The sequence below is a fragment of the Cynocephalus volans genome, chromosome 9 (assembly GCF_027409185.1).
Source record: "Cynocephalus volans isolate mCynVol1 chromosome 9, mCynVol1.pri, whole genome shotgun sequence".
NCBI lineage: Eukaryota > Metazoa > Chordata > Mammalia > Dermoptera > Cynocephalidae > Cynocephalus > Cynocephalus volans.
In genome coordinates, this window is record NC_084468.1 from 107,323,629 (window position 1) to 107,342,331 (window position 18,703).

The following is an 18,703-nucleotide window of genomic DNA, read 5'->3' on the forward strand; positions in this document are numbered from 1 at the left end:
ATTGATAACCTTGGAGATTTTGTTGTTCAATTCTTTTTCTGCCAGATCAGTAGTATGAGATTTAGAATGTTAATAAAATACTTGTCCAAAGTCATTCAGTTTGCTTATTGAAAGAGCTTCCACTCAAATCCAGTTTTCATAAGTTCTCATGCTGCTGCTTATGGTAGCTCTTTTCTGTATGAAGTGCTGTCTCCTATAGTTTTTGATTAGATTTAACTTTGACTTTAATATTTGAGTTTCATGTTATTTCAGATTATTTTAAATTAATAAAATCAAAAGTTTTCAATTATATGATATGTTTAGAGATATATTTTTTCAGGAATAAGAGTTAGCCTCAAGATGGAATCATAGTTTAGATTTAGTAAATCATAATAGCATACCTATATAAAGGAAAAAAGTTAAATTTCCAATAACATATTAATAGATTTTTTTTCTATTACTTTAACTTTTATACTTTCCATTAAAATATCTAGGTGAAACAATCTGATGTTTAAGGAATCTTATGAGGGGTTTGCCTTGCAGTTTGTTTGTTTGTTTGTTTGTTTTCCCCAAATGTGTCTTACGTTTTTAAGGCACAGCCAGTGTCATTATCCCCTTGCAGTATGTAAAAAATACATTTTCTTTTGAATCCATGTCTTATGTTCATTATAGATACAATAACTATGCTTCAGACCTTATTTTTCCCCAAATTCTTTTCTGTGCTCATGTATATCTGTAATTTGACTAGTCTTCATTTGTCAATACCTGTTGATTTGAAACACTTAAAGGAAGGCTTAGAGAAAGAATGTCAAAAGCAATTTATGTCCTTTTTAGATTTTTATAGTGCCCAGATATTCATAATGAGTGTAAGTCCTAGTAACCGTCTCAACAATTCCAATGATGTGGGGAAAAAACTTTATTTGTAAAATATGTCCAGTGATATACAAAGATTCTTTTGTTTTGAAAGCCTCTGAATTTCAAAGAAAGAAAGAGATCTGCTTTAGAATCATTAGTTTTTTAAATAGGAATGGCTGCTTCTTAACTTCTATTTTAAGTTTGATGTAGCTCACTATTTTATATTAGTAACATTGCGTCTTTTTGAGATCTCTTCAATTATTGTAATTAAGAATTAAAAGCTTTTGGTATTAGTCATAATTTTATCCAGAAATGGTCATTTTTAAATTTGTGTTATGAAAGAACCAGGTGTTGGAACAGTTCTAATTTGTGTCCCTTAGATGTGGGAAAATAACTCATTTTCACCAACTGTTTCTCAACTAGATTTATCTGCTACACTATATGCTGATATCATGCTATAATTAGAGTCAATCAAGACAGAATGAATCAACTCTCTGTGGCAGAACCCTATAAAAATATCAATTTCTTTCTGGGTCAGCTCTGGCTCTTTGTTTTTATTCATTAGAGCAACTTCATTATTTTCTGTGTAAGAGTATTTTAAGTGGAAATTCTGTCATTACCTTGTCCTGCTTGTGGTAAAGAATATAAAAATAACTGGTAAGAGAGTACAAAGAGAAGTTTGAAAGATAAGGATAGGGAAATGAGCTTTAGACTATTTCCAATTATGTATTTATTTTTATTCTTTTGGGGGGTTTTTTGGTATAAACTTTTCTTTTGATTTTGAACTTGAATATGTGTTTTGTTTTTGCTTTCTAGGTGATGGGAATTGCAGTGATACTAGAGGCTTAGAAATTGCTATAAAGCATCGTGTTGATGATGCACTCACTTCAAAGCTTCCAATGTTTTACTTGGTCAACAGACCCCATATTAGTTTAGTACCCTCTGCATATCCTCTTCAAACAAACTTGGAATATAAATTCCTGAGTCTGAATTGGGCGCAGGGGGATATTTCTTTGGAGATTGTGGATGGTCTAAGTGGGAAGATCACTGAAAGGTTAGAATTACTAATTTCTTTAAAAATTATATATTACTTAAGCAAAAAGACGTTTTTATTGAACTTTTTATTTTTTTGGTACTAGTCTTTGAATTCTGAATGACAATAATAATTGTTATCATTAATTGAATTGTAACTATGTTGCAGGCATTGCAGTAATGAAAAAAAATTTTTTTTATGATGAAAAGACAGGCCTAGAGAAATTATGTAGCTTACTGAAGTGGTTGAGCTGGCATTCAAACCCAAGGAACCTGGCTCTAGAAACTTTGTTTCTCCAAGTGTCATTTGATGACCATTAGCATTAGAATCATATAATTTGTTTGTTTTAATAATTCACTTTCTTCTACTGAATCTGAATTTATGGATTTGGGCTCAGGTTTTTTTTAAATTTTTTTAATATGGTCTCAGAAATATTACTTATGCATACTTAAGTGTGAGAGTACCATGTTATACTGCCTCCTTAAAATGACCCTGTAGGTTGGGTGGTATTGTTTTTCTTTTACAGATAAAGAAAATGAGATTCAACCTAGGTTAAATGTCTTGCCTAAGGTCACCCAAGTAGTAAGTGACACAATTAGAATTCTTATCTGGGCATTTTATTTCCAAAGCCCTTGTTCTTAACCATAATACTTTATGCCTTCTAGTCATTTCTTTATAATATCCCTACCATTCATTATCAAATAAAACTAAAACTTTTCTTTTAAAATGAATATCCATTAATACTGAGGCAATGGATAATGTTAAAAATTTAAATGCTTTAAACTGCTTTCTTTTAAAGGACAGATTTAAACGAAGGGCACATACAAATGTTTCTTGCTATGAACTCAGCAAAGCATAACAGTGATTATTTCAGCTAGAATGAATTAATACTGTTTGTGCTTTTGATAAGATAAATATGTTTTACTGTTAATGTGTTCAACTATATGTATATACAAAGAAAACAGGTCTTCCATAAAAGACATTAAAAAACTGTTAGCTGAAAACATGAAATAATGGCATAAGAAAGATGAAATTAATAAATGTAAAATAAGCTTAACTTACATATTGTTGCCAAACACTTGCCAAGTGATTATAAACAAAAAGAAAGCAGAAGATGTAATTTAAATATTAGACAAGGTGTAATTCAGCCCCAAAAGCATTACGATATGACAAAGAAGGATACTTTAGCAATATATATTATATATCTCTGTTGCTTTGTGTTGCTTTGCCCCCCACGGATTTGTCACCCCACTTCCCCTGGGGGACGGAGACACAAAGGATTATTCAAAGCCCATCTCTTCTGAGCAGTGAGAAGTCCTGAAGTGGTTAACTTCCCTGGGACCCTCCAGCGAGGGGCAACCCTTCCTCGGGAAATTAACACCGAATTGGGGTTCTCTTCCTGCGTGTATTTTCCAGACCAAGAAGTTACAGGAAGAGAACATAGGTGGGGTTATAGTTTAACAATATAGGCTGGTAACTTTCAGTGAAACAAGCGAGATGACATTCCAGTAGACAATTAAGTGATCTTACACCAATTTCTCAGTATCTTTACATAATAATCAGTAACTAGTCTGTCTTTGAGCCAGCAACCTGCTGTGCCACAATTCTTATCTTGCAACAAAGACTCACTAGCCTGGGGAAGATTTCCTCTCCTTGCAAGGTCAATATTTGAAACTGCAAGGCTTTGGAAAACCAGGCCCTGTGAAGTATATATGCTCTATAGTATATTCTACATCTCCCCCGTTTTATTTATTTAAAAGAAAAAGCAAAAGCTATCAGGTTGGCACAGTTAAGACAAAAGCATTTAAAGCAAAGTTGGTATCATTTAGCAAGGCAAGTCTTTTTAATTTAATTCAGGTGAGGACTGATGATATCCTCACTCACCGCAGCTGCAAAGGCATCAATCCAGGTGCTGTGAATTGGGTGTAATTACCAATTGTTGAAACTACAGAAAGGGATTCTGCTCCATATAATAGTTGATTCTGAGTTCAGAGAGTTTGTAATTATTAGTTCACCTGTCCAGGACATTACTGCTTTCAAAGCATCTAGTCTTTTGTAAAAATTTTTTTTGTCTTTTTCGTGACCGGTACTCAGCCAGTGAGCACACCGGCCATTCCTATATAGGATCCGAACCTACGGCGGGAGTGTCGCTGCGCTCCCAGCGCCGCACTCTCCCGGGTGCACCACGGGGTCGGCCCACTTTTGTAAAATTTTTGATTAATTACAAGTCTTTTGTTTAAGAACAGGTTGTCTCATCCAAGTAACAAACACCCTTTTTAAGGCCAGGAAAATTTAGAGAACTGCTTTTGCAGAGAAGATGTCATTTGCCCCTTTATGATCAAGGCATTCTTCATAAAAGCATTGATGATCAATATCTTGATTGAAAAGGTTTTACTTTTCTTTGCATAAATCTCTCAGGGTTGGGAAGGCTCTTTCCCAGGTAGTGATAGAAAGAATCATCTCAGCTCACATTCTGTGATCTTTCCCACGTTGCTGGGAATGCTGTTTCCCAAGTTGTGTTTTGTCCCACATGGGGGGCGGGGCGGAGATGAACAGCAGAATGAAGCAGCAGTGAGGCCAAATTTAGGCAACATAAAAGAGAGGTCAGAACTTAGAAATGAGACATGCTATCTTTTATCCAAAGTTTTAAATTATATCCTGTTATAAAGAGAGAGAGTTCATTTTCATTGAACTTATAAAAATAGCCACATTGCCATAATTATCATAAGGATACTTAAAGTTATTAAATTTGGGGGGGAGATCAAATAGGGAGAAAACAAATACTTTTACTTCTGTTTTAAATAACATTTTACCAAACTGTTGTTAGTTATAGATAGCTGAAGAGAGAGGGAGAGTTTTCTTACATTTGGAAAAACATTAAAACCAGCAGTGTTTTAAAATAAGGAAATTGTAAAAACCCATAATTCTTTTTAATTAGTTTACCAATTAACTTTTGTTGTTTGACCTTTGTGAACAATTTCACAAACCCATCAGTTTCTTCATTAGAATTTTGGAACTTCAGTTTAAAGCTATGAACTCAAAGTTTGTCAGAAACTGTACCTACCAGAGTTCTTCATGAAATATTTGAAGACATAACACTTTAAAATTATAATTAAACCAGGATTATGACCAGTAGCATTTATATCAAGACACAGATATTTAAGTACCTTACAAGATTTTGGAACACATATCCATAACACCTTCAGTACTGACAATGCTTTCTTTCCCATATAGTCTAATTTATTAAATAAACCAATTAGTTCTGATACATCTTTTATATATCCTTTGAGAAACTTCAAGGCCCTTGGAATTCCTCAAAGTTATTTTAAACTTTCAGAATTTCGTGTTGCAAAGCTTTGTTAAATATCAAAAGGCTTAAAACATTTAGTTGAATAAAATCACAAATTACTACAAAAAATAAAACCAAAGTGACAAAGGGTTTTAAAGGCAGAGAGCACAAGAACTTATCATGATAAAACACGAAGTAACCTCCCTAGGCCAGTTAACTAAAAGACAAAGAAAACCTTTTACAATTTTTTAATAATAGCAGTTAAGTTTTTTTTTTTTTTTTTTTAGAAAATCTGGTTCTTCATCGCAGGACAGCAAATTCTAACCCTGTATTAGAATACTTTTGACAAGAATTTTTAGAAAAACTCACACATAATTTGTTTTTAAATACAGTTAATTTTTTTACTGTAAAACCCTCTTAACAAACTTAGCTACATAAACCATTATCAAGACTTACTTAGACATTCTGTTTTTGTCCTATACTTCCTACCTTTTAAATAGCCAGTCATTTTACTCTAGAACAAAAATACACTGTACCAGATGGTTTCTCACATAAAAATTATTTTTCCTTTTCTCTAGCCCCTCCAACCATAACCATATCCCCACATCCATAGCCTTCTTTAAATCACCTCCTTTTTACATACTTGTTTCTTTTTTATCAATCTTGAATTGGCCTAATTTGTCTAAAAATTATATATAAAAAGGGGTTTTTTTGTATTTAGTTTTTTTTGGTTTTGGCGGGGTTTACAACTTAAAAGCCTCTAGCAAAGACAAATGTAGTCTTGTTTGATTAGTAAACCCAGGCAACAATGTGTATTGATAAGAACATTTTTATACATTCAGGTTAGTAAATAGGCATCCATTTATCAGAGCAAATTATACAAAGCCCAGTTTGAGTTATAGCTATATTTACCAAATACATATTTTATGGTTTTCCAGCCAAAAACATGGTGTATTAGATCTATACCCTTATCAGTTAATGTTAACTAGGACCTATGCAATATTTGGCATAGGTTTCTTTTCACTAGCCATTTTAGGTCCCAGGTTTCCACGTGGCATTTAGAGCCAAGTGGAATCCAGAGAAGCAGAGGGCAGTACTCACTATCTATGTCTAAAAGACATTGTTTCTCCCAGCATGGCTAGGAGGCAGAGCTGAGATAACAAGGAGACATACAGACCTAGAGACAAATTTAGGTAAAAGGTTTGAATCAAATTTTTAAAATATATTTATCAAAACTTTAGAAGATTTAAGTCACGTGAACTTGAAAAGTATACTTATTTAATGAGCACGTATTAATTATAAGCCAATTTGGTACCTTGCACATAAAACAGTTACACAAACAGACGTGAACATATGGACATAACATACATCTTACACACGCATATATGCAGACATAAACAACAAGACCAAAAAAAGATCTTATAGGTTTTGTTCAAGATGTAATAAAAAGCTCACTAGTAAAAAGGACAGTCAGGTTTAGATTGTGTTATTTCCAAAAGACTTATTGGTGAGCTCACCTTGCCTTAAAGAAAGCAAGATAACAAATTTACATTGTAAAGCAAAGTATGCAAACCTTTTCAAGAAGATGCAGAGAAGATTTTCTTCCCTTAAGAAGATAGCATAGAATTCTACCATAGAATTTTGTGAAGAAATACATAGATGAGACTAGAAGAGAATTTAGAAGTCTATTTAAAGTAACCAAATGGATGCCAGAAAATTTGAGCCCATCTAGTTAAACAGGTAGATTTTAGGTTCGTTATCGTTTCTCAAATGGGTTACTGGGCTCAGGAGCTGAGCCACCTCTCAGAGATGAAACCATTTGACTCTTGAGGTTTTTAGGAGAAGAGCAGTAGACCCCGAAGGGGTCTGGTTGGCCCCATGGCTGCTTTTCTTCATAAAACTCCAGAGTCTTCAGAGAAAAAGAGTAGCACATGCAGTTAAGAAAAGAACCACTGCTTTTAAGAGAGAAGTGTGGTGCAAATAAAAAAGAAAAGCATGCTCAAACAATACCAACACTGTAACGAAATATTAACTTCCTTTACTTTAGATTATCCAATTTAAAGTTTTCTCAATCACTGGCAAAGATTAAGTTTTATCCTTTTTAGGTGACAGAAACATGTCTTAGTTTTTGTTAAGGTCTTGGATAGGTCTCAGAGCGACTTGACTTAGATTCCTAGTTGTTAGGTGGGAAACCTTAATGAGACTCATTGCATAATTAACCAGTGACCAATTTGTTCCCAAATTTTTATGTTAAGGCTCCCTTCCTTGAGGTATCAAGGACATGGTTGTTTAATATCCACTAACAGTTTAACAAGCTGCCATTCAGTTACTTACAGCCTGCTGCTTTAAGGAGACATTGGAGTTGTAATGTATGTTCAGTCTCCCCTTTCATTAATGAATTGTCCATATTTTAAAAGTAAAGAAAACAAAAAAATATCTCCGGGGTTGAAAAGACCTAACTTTGACCTGCCGCAAGCGTGTAATCGCTAATCGAAAGACACCTGTGGTTCCCTTACCGGGATGTGTCTCCCTTATTAGGGACTCCCTTGCCGGCATGAATCGGATGTCCTATTCCTCTCCAATGCTTGGCAGGTAGTCTCCGATCTGTGGAGAACGTCCTCACACGGGGCACCATTTTGTTGCCTTGTGTTGCTTCACTCCCCACGGATTTGTCACCCCACTTCCCCTGGGTGACGGAGACACAAAGGATTACTCAAAGCCCATCTCTTCTGAGCAGTGAGAAGTCCCCCTGGGGCCCTCCAGCGAGGGGCAACCCTTCCTCTGGAAATTAACACCGAATTGGGGTTCTCTTCCTGCGTGTATTTTCCAGACCAGGAAGTTACAGGAAGAGAACATAGGTGGGGTTATAGTTTAACAATATAGGCTGGTAACTTTCAGTGAAACAAGCGAGATGACATTCCAGTAGACAAGTGATCTTACACCAATTTCTCAGTATCTTTACATAATAATCAGTAACTAGTCTGTCTTTGAGTCAGCAACCTGCTCTGCCACAATTCTTATCTTGCAACAAAGACTCACTAGCCTGGGGAAGATTTCATCTCCTTGCAAAGTTGTCAATATTTGAAACTGCAAGGCTTTGGAAAACCAGGCCCTGTGAAGTACATATGCTTTATAGTATATTCCACATATCTCTGATGAGATTTATTTATAATTCACAGGAAAGACAGAACAGTTACAAATATTTGTGCAGCAAGTAACATTGTATCAACATTCATAAAGAAGAAATTACAGAAGATGAGGAAAAATAGAAACTACTAGTAGAGAGAATAATTCACTTCTTTTAGTTCACAGTAGATCTAGTGGACAAAACAGTAAGCAAGAATACAGCTATTTTAAATAACAATAAGGTAGATTTGATTAATGTATTTAAAACTCTGCACCATAAAAATGTATACCTGCTTTTCAGGAACCTACAGAATGTTGACAAAAAATCAACCATATGTTAGGCCACAAAGAAAATCTCTAATTTCAAAAAGTAAAAACAATACAGACAATACTCTGATTATGATGAGATAAAACTATAAATAACAAAATCAGAATACTAGAAGCTGCTTTCACTGGGAAAAAAGTTCTTTGACTCCTGGCTGAAGGGGGAAATAGAAACTGAAATTGCATAATAATGAGAAAACAGTAATATTAAAAGCATTACATATCAGAACTTGTAGTATATATAGTTAAACAAAACTTAATGGAAAAGTCATAGACTTAAATGCTATATCAATGAATAATGGAAATAAATTAAGCAGAATGAAGGAATAAATATACTAGAAATGTAAAGGAAAGGGCTTAGAAACAGAAAAAGGCAAAATTAATTATAAAAAGCTGACTGATTTCATATAAAATAATAAACGACAAGGGAATAATAACTCAGAAACAGAAAATTAAGCAAATCATAAGAGGCTACTTTGTACAAACATGCAAATATATTTTAAAACCTGAATGCAGGGCTGACCAGTTCATTCAGTTGGTTAGAACAGAGTGTTATAACACCAAGGTAAAGGGTTCCAATCTCTGTACTGGCCAGGTGCCATAAAAAAATAGCCTGAATGAAATGGATAAATTTCAAGGATAAATTTCTAAATTTGGTACAGAAGAGAAAAATCTAAACATTATTCTTATGAGAAAGTTATCAACAAGGTGCCATAACTTTTCCTCAAAGAAAGCACCATTCTGAGGTATTTCAGAGGAATTTTATAAGCCTTTAAGTAGTAGATATTTCCAGTGCTATCTGAAAAGATGGAAACCATTCAAATACTTTTCGTGAAGCAAGTATATCATTGATACTTAAACCTGGTAAAAGATTGCTGCGTGCCCCCCCACCCCGCCCACGACACACACAATAGTTATCCAGTAGTTATCCAAACTCATATCCAAGAAAAATTGCTAAATGAAATAGTAAGAAGCAGAATCTAGCAGCACATTAAAATAACAGTATATTTTAAACAGCAATACCAATTGGCATTTTTTTCTAGGAATGTAAGGATAATAACATAATAGAAATAATACCGGATTAGAAACTGTTATTAATATAATTTGTCCTATTAATTGATCTAGGGGAAAATACCATATGTTTATGTCTATAAATTTTAGGAAGGTATATAATGCAGCTCTACAACTATTTTAAATAAAGATATTTAATAAAGGAATATTTAGACAGTTTTGTTATAGAATAAAATAATTTTTATTAGTCCAAAAATATTATCATGATTGATGATGAAGTGTCAGAGGGATTCCCACTAACATTCAGAACAAGACATGATTGATTACTGTTATTGCTGTTTAACATTTTACTGGAGGCATTAATACATTTGGACAGGAGAATGAAATGAGAGATATAAAATACTGGAAAGGAGGAGGTAAAACTACCACTCTTCGAAGATGACATTATTTATACTTGAAACGCCCAAGAAAAATAATCAGAAAAACTACCACAACAAAAGTTTCATGGTAGAAAATTAATATATAGAGATCAATAGATTTCACACAAATGAGCGTATGTTACTTGATGCCATGTATAAACTACCTCAAAACTTAGTGGCTTAAAACAACCACCATTTATAGACCGTCCCCTTCTTACAATGGTTTGACTTTGATATTTTCAACTTACTATGGGTTTATTGGGACATAACCCCATCTTAAGTCAAGCATCTGTATTATTACTACTTGCAAGTTCTTGGGTCAGCTGAACAGTTCTGGATTTGGTTGAGCCTTTCCCATGCTTCTGGGGTCAGCTGTGGATCAGCTAAAGGTCAGTTTGGCTGATCTTAGAGGAACAACAGAGCTCTGGCTCATGTATTCTTACCCTTTTGTAGGTTTGTCTCAGCAGGCTCACATGGCAGATGCAGGGGTCCCCAGAGAATAAGAACACAAAGCCTCTTGAGGACTGGACTCAGAACTGGCACACTCTCTCTTCTATTTGTGAAAACAAATCACAAGGCTAGCACAAATTCAAGGAAAGGGAAAATCAGCCATGCCTATTGATGAGAGGAACTGAAATGTCACATTGTAAAGAGCATGGAGAGTAGGAGAAATGAAGGATTTCGGCAATTTTTGTAATCTATCACAAGAACAACTATTGAGAAAATATAATGAAGGGGAAGTTACAATAGCAAAAAAATTCATAATACAAGGACTCATTCTTCTTAAAAATGCAGACAATTATACATCTTCATGCACATACACACACATATATGAGTATATATGGAGGTTTGTGAAGTGAGTTTTTATGTTACTTTTTTATTGAGTTAAAATTTACATGCAGGGAAATTCACTGTACAGTTTCATGAGTTTTGACATGCATGTACCTGTGTAACCATCACCCCAGTCAAAATGCAGCATGTTTTCACCATTCCAGAAAGTATATCCATTCTCTCTTCCTGTAATCCCTGGTAGAATTAGTGTTTTAATTTGTATCACTATAGATTAATTTTCCTTCAAACAATAGAAATGTTCCAAATACCAATCTTCTGCATTAATTTTTGATGTGATGCTATAATAACTTAAACTTTAAGAAATAAGCTTAAGAAAGTAACTAAATATACAGTGAAGGTCAAGAGTTTAGATCTCTGTACTGGCCAGCTGCCAAAAAAAAAAAAAAACCAAAAAGAAAAAGAAAGTAATTAAATATACAAGATACTTTTTATGCATAAAAATTTACTATATACACTATAAATGGGATCAATAAATATTTGTAGATTTTGTGTTGATTTGAATCCCTACAGTTGCCAGCATAAATCATTGAATAATAAGTGAATGTTTCATCCTTTCTACTTTAGTTCCCCATTTAAAAGTGGTGTGTCAATGGCAAGTCGGCTTTGTAAGGCTGCAATGTTAAGTCGATTTAACCTGCTTGCCAAAGAAGCTAAAAAAGGTTTACTTCAAGCTGATACATATCATGCAGCTAAGGTAAGTCCTTAAAGGAATGAAGCTGATCGTAGAAATAAAATTTAAGACAATAATGTAGTTTTATGATGACTGTACGTAGCAAAAATTTGTTGAATAGTTCCTGAGTATAAGATATTGTCATGTAATGGTAAAATTAATTTTTAAATGAATGTATCAGAAACTGATACATTATGGAGTAAACGCTCTGAAGAGATAAAGAGGAAAAAAAATAATAAATAAATAAAAGAAATTGGGTATGAAAATAATTGTGGCCACTCAAAATAGCTACTTCAGTATGGTATATACTTACTTTGACAGGATTGCTCAAAAGCTGCTATGTCACACCCAGGGAAACAGAATGGTAATAAAATTTCTTCTATATATGACATTAATTGTGCTAACTATAGAATGTTAAGTATTACCACATAAATTAATTTTCCTATCTTAAAGATGCGAAAAAGCTTTAATTTCAGCATCTGGTTTGGACCTGATTTAGGAGGTGATATAGATAGCCTTTTTCTCTCTTTAAAAATATTTGTTTTTTCATACAAGCACAAAGTACGTTTATGTAGAAAATTTGGAAAATTTTTAAAAATACAGAAGAAAAATATTACTTGTATTCCCACCTACTATTCAGAGATAATATTCTTAATCTTTTAATGTAAGCATGTTATTTCAGTTTCTTCTCATGTATGTATATATTTGTTTGTGTGTGCATGTATTTTAAAATTTTAAGAACATACTGGATATGTTGTTTAATCTACTTTTTTCATTCAGTATAATGTGACATAAACACGCTTCTGTGTTACCATTAAATATTAAATATAAATTGTCTTTAATAAGCTTAATTTTAATTATGATACAGTATTATATGGAAGCCTCTTAATTTAACTAGCACCTTAATGTTCAAACCGTATAATTCCAATGGATGTGTGTGTACAATACATTCTTTTTTTATTGCTCACATATTTTTAAGTATAAAACCTTATCTAGACAATTTCTGGTTTTGGTGGCATAAAGATTGCAAATCTTCTCTATAAAAACAAGTATAAAACTGGACAAAATTGTCAAAAACAGCCTTTCAGAACTCTGGAAATTGACAAAAGACAGAAAAACACTGAAAAGTATATTCTGGAAAAATTACTAGAACTTTGAGTAAGAATAACAGGTGTTTATTTGTGGCCTCCTTGACAGGGCTGTGTGCATTCTCTCTCCTTCCTTTTCGCTAGTTTGAATGGCAAGAACTGTTGTTTTACCAGAGTGAGGCTGCCATCAAAAGCTACAACTTTCTTGCTAGAGGGAGTGGATTTCATTTGAGGCAAGGGTGAAAATGTGTGGTTTTGTCAGCTTAAAGTGCCAAACTTGGTAGGAACTGAATGGGAAATCTGGTAATGGGATCTCTAGTAGAGATCCAACTTTGCAGTCCTGGTTGGAGGCAAGTGGTTGACCATGCAGCAATTTAACAGGGAGATTTTGGAAATGAGAGAGCCATGAAAGGGCTGAGATAAATTCTCCATGTTTGTCTGGCTGACTGAAAAACTACACTCTTGCAGGAGAGACCCATGAGAGCCCAGTGAACAGTAACAACCAAGGGATACTTGAGAACTGACTGCAACTTTAAATACACTCTTCCATGCACAAATTGATCAGAAGAAGGTGGAAGTTTATAGGTTTAATGTTTTTGAGCACAACCTCTGCTGAAATGACTTACTTATTATTAAGCTATTCAGTTACAGGGTAACAACTAGGAAGCCAGGCTAAAGCAAAAAATTAAAATAAAAAAACTAGGCAAAGACAACAGTAGCTGCAAACCATGGTGAAGACATGTCACAATTTAAGCAAGCTAATGTAAAAAAATAAAACCTTAGAAAAATAAAACAGAATCCAGAATTGTGACAGTATATCATCTACAAAATCAAAGTTTCAACCAAAAACAGTGAAATATGAAAAAACCAGGAAAGTAATGACAATCAATCAGTAGAAACATTCTGAGTGGGTACAAATGTTGAATATAACAAAGACTTCAAAGCATCTCTTATACATATGTTCAAAGTATTAAAGGAAAATATAATGTTTCAGTAAGTATGCAATCTCAGTAAACAAATAGAAACTTAAAAAAAGAACCAAATGGATATTCTAGGGTTCTAATAGTATATAATAACTGAAAATGAAAAATTCTCTAGATGGGCTTAACATACATTTGAGATGGTGGAAGAATCAGTGAACTTGTAGGCTGATAGAAATTATTCCATCAAAGAACAGAATGAAAATAGATTGAATAAAAATGAACAGAACCTCAGAGATTTATTAGAATTCTCAAGAAATAAAAACTACAAACCAGTATATCTCATGAATGTAAGTATAAAAATCCTTAGTAATAAAACAAATTCAGCAACTTACAAAAAGGATTATGTTTCATGACCAAGGAGGTTTATACTAGGAATGCAGGGTTGATTTGACATCAGAAGATTATTTGATATAATACACTATGTGAATAAATTCAAGTTCAGTACCCACATAATTATCTCAAAAGATGTACAAAATGCATTTGACAAAGTCCAACACTCATTCGCAGTAAGAACAGTGAAGAAATGAGGAATAGAAGTGAACTTCATAAAAGGCATCAATGAAGAAGCTACTGTTGACATTATACTTAATGGAGAGAGTGAATATACCCTTCCACACACAAGATTGGGGAAGAAGGCAAGAATGTCTGCTGTCACCTCTTGTATTCAATGTTATTTTGTAGGTCCTAGCCACTGCAGCAAATCAAGAAAAAGAGGTAAAAAGTAATCATACTGGAAAGGAAGAAGGAAAAAAAAATTATCCTAAATAATCTTGTAGGCAAATATCCTTTGGAATTCACCAAAAACAAACAATTAGGTCTAATGTGAATTTAGCAAGGCCATACAGTATAAGAACAATATAGACATATAAATTGTATATCTATATATTAGGAATGGACACTTCAGAAATAAAACTGAGAAAACAGTTTCATCCACAATAGCACCAAATTTGTAAACATATGCACACACACACACTTACGAATAAATTTAACAAAAGAAGCACAAGACCTGTACATTGGAAATGATGAAACATTGCTGGGAGATTTGAAGAAGACCAGAGTAAATGGAGAGATGTACTGTGTTCATGGATTGGAAAACAGTGTTGTTAGTATGTCATTTTTTTCTGAATTAATCTGTAGCTTCAATGCAAAATAAAAATCCCAGCAGGCTTTTGTGTAGAAATTGACAAGCTGACTGTAAAATTGATGTGGAAATCCAAAGGACATAGACGAGCCAAAACAATTTTGAAAAGACAGTTGGAAAACTTACCCTACCTAGTTTCAAAACTTACTATAGAGCTGCAGTAATTAAGGCAATGTATTGTTATAAGGGTAGACATACAGAACAATGGAACAGAAACAAACCTGTACATGTATGGTCAATTTATTTTGTACAAGCATGTCAAACTAATACAGTAGAAGAAACAATAGCCTTCAGAAATGGTGCTAAAATGGTGGGATATCTGTGGGGGTAAAAAAGAAAATTAACTTAGATCCTTATGCCAGTCATACATAAAGACTAATTCAAAATGAATCTTAGATCTAACTGTGGAAGTGCTAAAACTATAAAAATTCCAAGTGAAATATGAGAAAATATTTACATTCTTAGGGAAAGATTTTTTTTAGATATGACACCAAAAACGTAATTCATAAAAGAAAAGAAATCATTTGACTTCGAAATTTAAAACTTACTTTTCAAAAGTAATTATTAAGAAAATAAAAATACAAGCCACAGACTGGGAGAAAATACTTATAAATCATACTTCTGACAAAGGACCTGGATCCAGAATATGTAAAGAACACTTACAACTCAATAATAGGACAAACAACCCAATTTTTTTAAGTGGCAAAGAATATATACAAGTGACTAATAAACACATAAAAGATGCTCAACCTCACTAGTCATTAGGGAGATGAAAAATCAAATCATGAGATACTTCTGCTCACCCACTGAAATCCAAAAGATTGACCATACCAGATGATGTTGAGGATGTGGAGAAACTGGAATTCTCACATATTTCTTACAGAAATGTAAAATAGTATGACCACTTTGGAAAACAGTTTGACATTTTCTTATGAAGGTACATTTAGCATGTACGTTTATCATGTGATCCAGCAATTCCACTGGGTATCTATCCGGGAGAAACAAAAACTTATGTTCACACAAAGACTCATATATGAATGTTTATAGCAGCATTATGCATAATAGCCAAAAATTGGAAACAATTTAAATGTTCATCAGCTGGTGAATGCATAAACAAAATGTGATATATTCATACAATGGAATATTAAGCAGCAATAAAAAGGAACAAACTGGTGACACATGAAACAACTTGAATGAATCAGAAAACATCATGCTTACTGAAAGAAGCCTGACACAACAGAATACATGTTGTGTTAAATAATTTATATGAAGTTTCTAGAAAAAGCAATACTCTAGAAACAGAAAGTAAATTTGTGGTTGCCTTGGGGAAGGCCAAGCACAGGAATACAGATTGACTGCACATGGGCACAGTGGAACTTTGGATTTGTTTTACAGCTGAACTGTGATGGATTTGTTTTACAACTGGACTGTGGTGATATTTGCACACTTAAAATTTATTTAAAAACATCAAACTGTACGCTTACAATGGGTGAATTTTACTGTTTGTAAATTATACCTTAATAAAACTGGCCTTTTAAAAGTTAATCTATATGTTCATCTATAAAAAATGAAAATACACCAAAATATGAATGGTAGTTATCTATAGTTTTGGGATTACAGGTACTTTTTATTTTCTCCTCTATATTTTCCAAATTTTTATAGTAAGTATGATTACTCTTTTAATTAAAAGTGTTGAAGAAGAAAAATTGCCTTCTAGAAGTGTTGGGAAGAAAAGATTAGCTTAAAAAATATGTAGAAAAAATAGGAATTCAAAAAGATTTTTATTAATTTTTTAAAATGTCAAGCTAAAGAAACAATATTAGGGTTACTTACTTTTCATAGATCAAGTTCTGCCTATTTTCTGTAATTCAGTTTTTTTTTCCTCTCTAGCGTATGTCTGCCTCCTATCAAGAAGCTAAATCTTTGTTGAAATCCTACTTACAGCAACATGGGTATGGTTCCTGGATTGTGAAATCTCCCTGTATAGAGGAATTTAGTGTGTGAAACAGGCAATACATTGTCATATTAAAAATCGTTTTTGCTGTATTTTGACTAGTGAAAATGTTTCTAAAATATTGGTGGTTTTCAACTTTTAAAATCAGTCTTGTAACAGCAATGTCCAGAGATTGCTGAAAATTTGTAAATGTTCATGTCAATTTATATTCAAACATAAAGGGTTTTTTTAGAGACATAAAACAATTACCCTTCTTATAGTTTAAAAGAGAATTCATTTTCTTTTAAGGTTTTGCATTAAAGCTCTCTATACAACTTCAATATTTGACATTGTGTCTGGGTATCTCAATTTTTTTTAAATTAAAATTTGGAATTCAATAATAAAAATAATTTTTATTCATTTGCTGATTAATTCAACAGACATTGGAGCCCTAATATTTGCTAGTCATCATGCTAAGTGATAGTAAGAAAAAAGAAAAAAAAACAGTAACTAAAACATTTCTCATGTCAAAGGAATTCATGAGTTCAAACTGCACGTACAAATACAGAAAAATGTTAACCATATGAGGGAATAGTGTGAAAAATTATTCATTCTTATCAATAGAATAATACTGTTAATACTTCCCCATTTTCAAGTATCCTGTAAGATCTACCTATACCAAATGTGATTTCATTCTTTATAATTTAGATTAGTAGGGGTTTCTAATTTATAGGTCCATAAAAGACTTTTTAGATTTATGTCTATATTTGTTTATATAGTGATTATATGAAATGGGAAAGTTTAGTTACTCTTGAGTTAGGATACATATCTTTAGTGAAGTTGTGAGTTTGTTCCGTACTTTAGCTTCTTCACCCTATTGCTTGGTTTTCAATCACAGATAAACATTGGTTCTCAGAGTTTGTCTCTCTTACCTTGGATCGTTATTAAATTTATAAGTCTCACACCCACTCCATATGAATTATTATAATCTTGAATGAGATTGATGTAGGTTGTTTTGTTTGTTCTAAAAGTATGGTATAGTTTAGTTGTTGAACAGGGAAGTCATTCTGGAAAGACGTACTTAAATGTCTTTCAGTAGTCTAGATCTGTACTTATTAATAGTAGGTTGAACCGTGAAGTGGCTAGTTTTTTGTAGGTTAAAAAGGGTCAAATATGGGCAGTTTCAGATGAATCAACATAAATATAATAAGAAATTCCGTTTCAATCAATTAAATGACATTTATTGCTTATTTCTTCATCTGATATTTCCTTGTTAAATATTTTTTAAGCTTTTTACTGGGCTGTTTTGTTTCCCAACAAATTTCCAGTCTTTATTTTTGTTATTTTACTTCTCCTTGTTAGTAAATTTATCTTTGGAAAGTACAACATCATTCACGTTCTCTTGGCTCTTCACATTCATGGGTATTTTGCATTTAGCTGATACTTATAAAACATGAGAAAGCACCAAGTGGTTAATATTTGTCTCTGAAAATTCTGCCTAATTAGTAAAAGGCCATGAGAATCAGTAAAAGATAATTTCTTTCCTCAAGAAATTTATGGTTTTAAGAGGAAGAAAAAACAAATATACCCAACTGTTTTTCAGACAGAATCTAGTAAGCACCACTTATTTATTCAGCATGTAGTCACTGAGTGTCTTTATGTACTATGTACACTAATTATATGTGGTGTTTGGGCTTAGAGAAAGGAAAAGATTATTTCTAGATAGGGGTATCAAGAGAGATTTGATAAAGGAGATGGCATTTAGTAGAAGGCAGTCATGTAGAAGGGTCAGGAAATGGGTGTGAAGCCCAATACTGGGCTCTATGACCAAAATTATTTAATCTCTCTTAGCTTTTTATCTTTGCAAGGATGAAATTGATACTAACATTTTTCATTCTTTATTCAGGAATGGAGGCTTGATGGGAAGGGCTCAGGCTGCCCTTCATCAAAAGCAGCCGTACTTTTTCTCTCTAATTGATTATGTATTGAGGTTCTACAAG

General features: G+C 33.0%; 1 protein-coding gene across 2 annotated transcripts in view; it reads left to right on the forward strand.

Moving 5' to 3' along the window:
- The window catches only part of ADAD1 (adenosine deaminase domain containing 1), a 70,212-nt gene extending 53,438 nt beyond the window's left edge, over positions 1 to 16,774 (forward strand). For both annotated transcript variants that reach the window (XM_063108540.1, XM_063108541.1), the window contains exons 9-11: positions 1,651 to 1,888; positions 11,453 to 11,582; positions 16,661 to 16,774. In XM_063108540.1, the coding sequence (XP_062964610.1) occupies positions 1,651 to 1,888; positions 11,453 to 11,582; positions 16,661 to 16,774 (482 nt within the window). The remainder of the gene's footprint in view (positions 1 to 1,650; positions 1,889 to 11,452; positions 11,583 to 16,660) is intronic.
- The last annotated feature ends 1,929 nt before the right edge of the window (positions 16,775 to 18,703 follow it).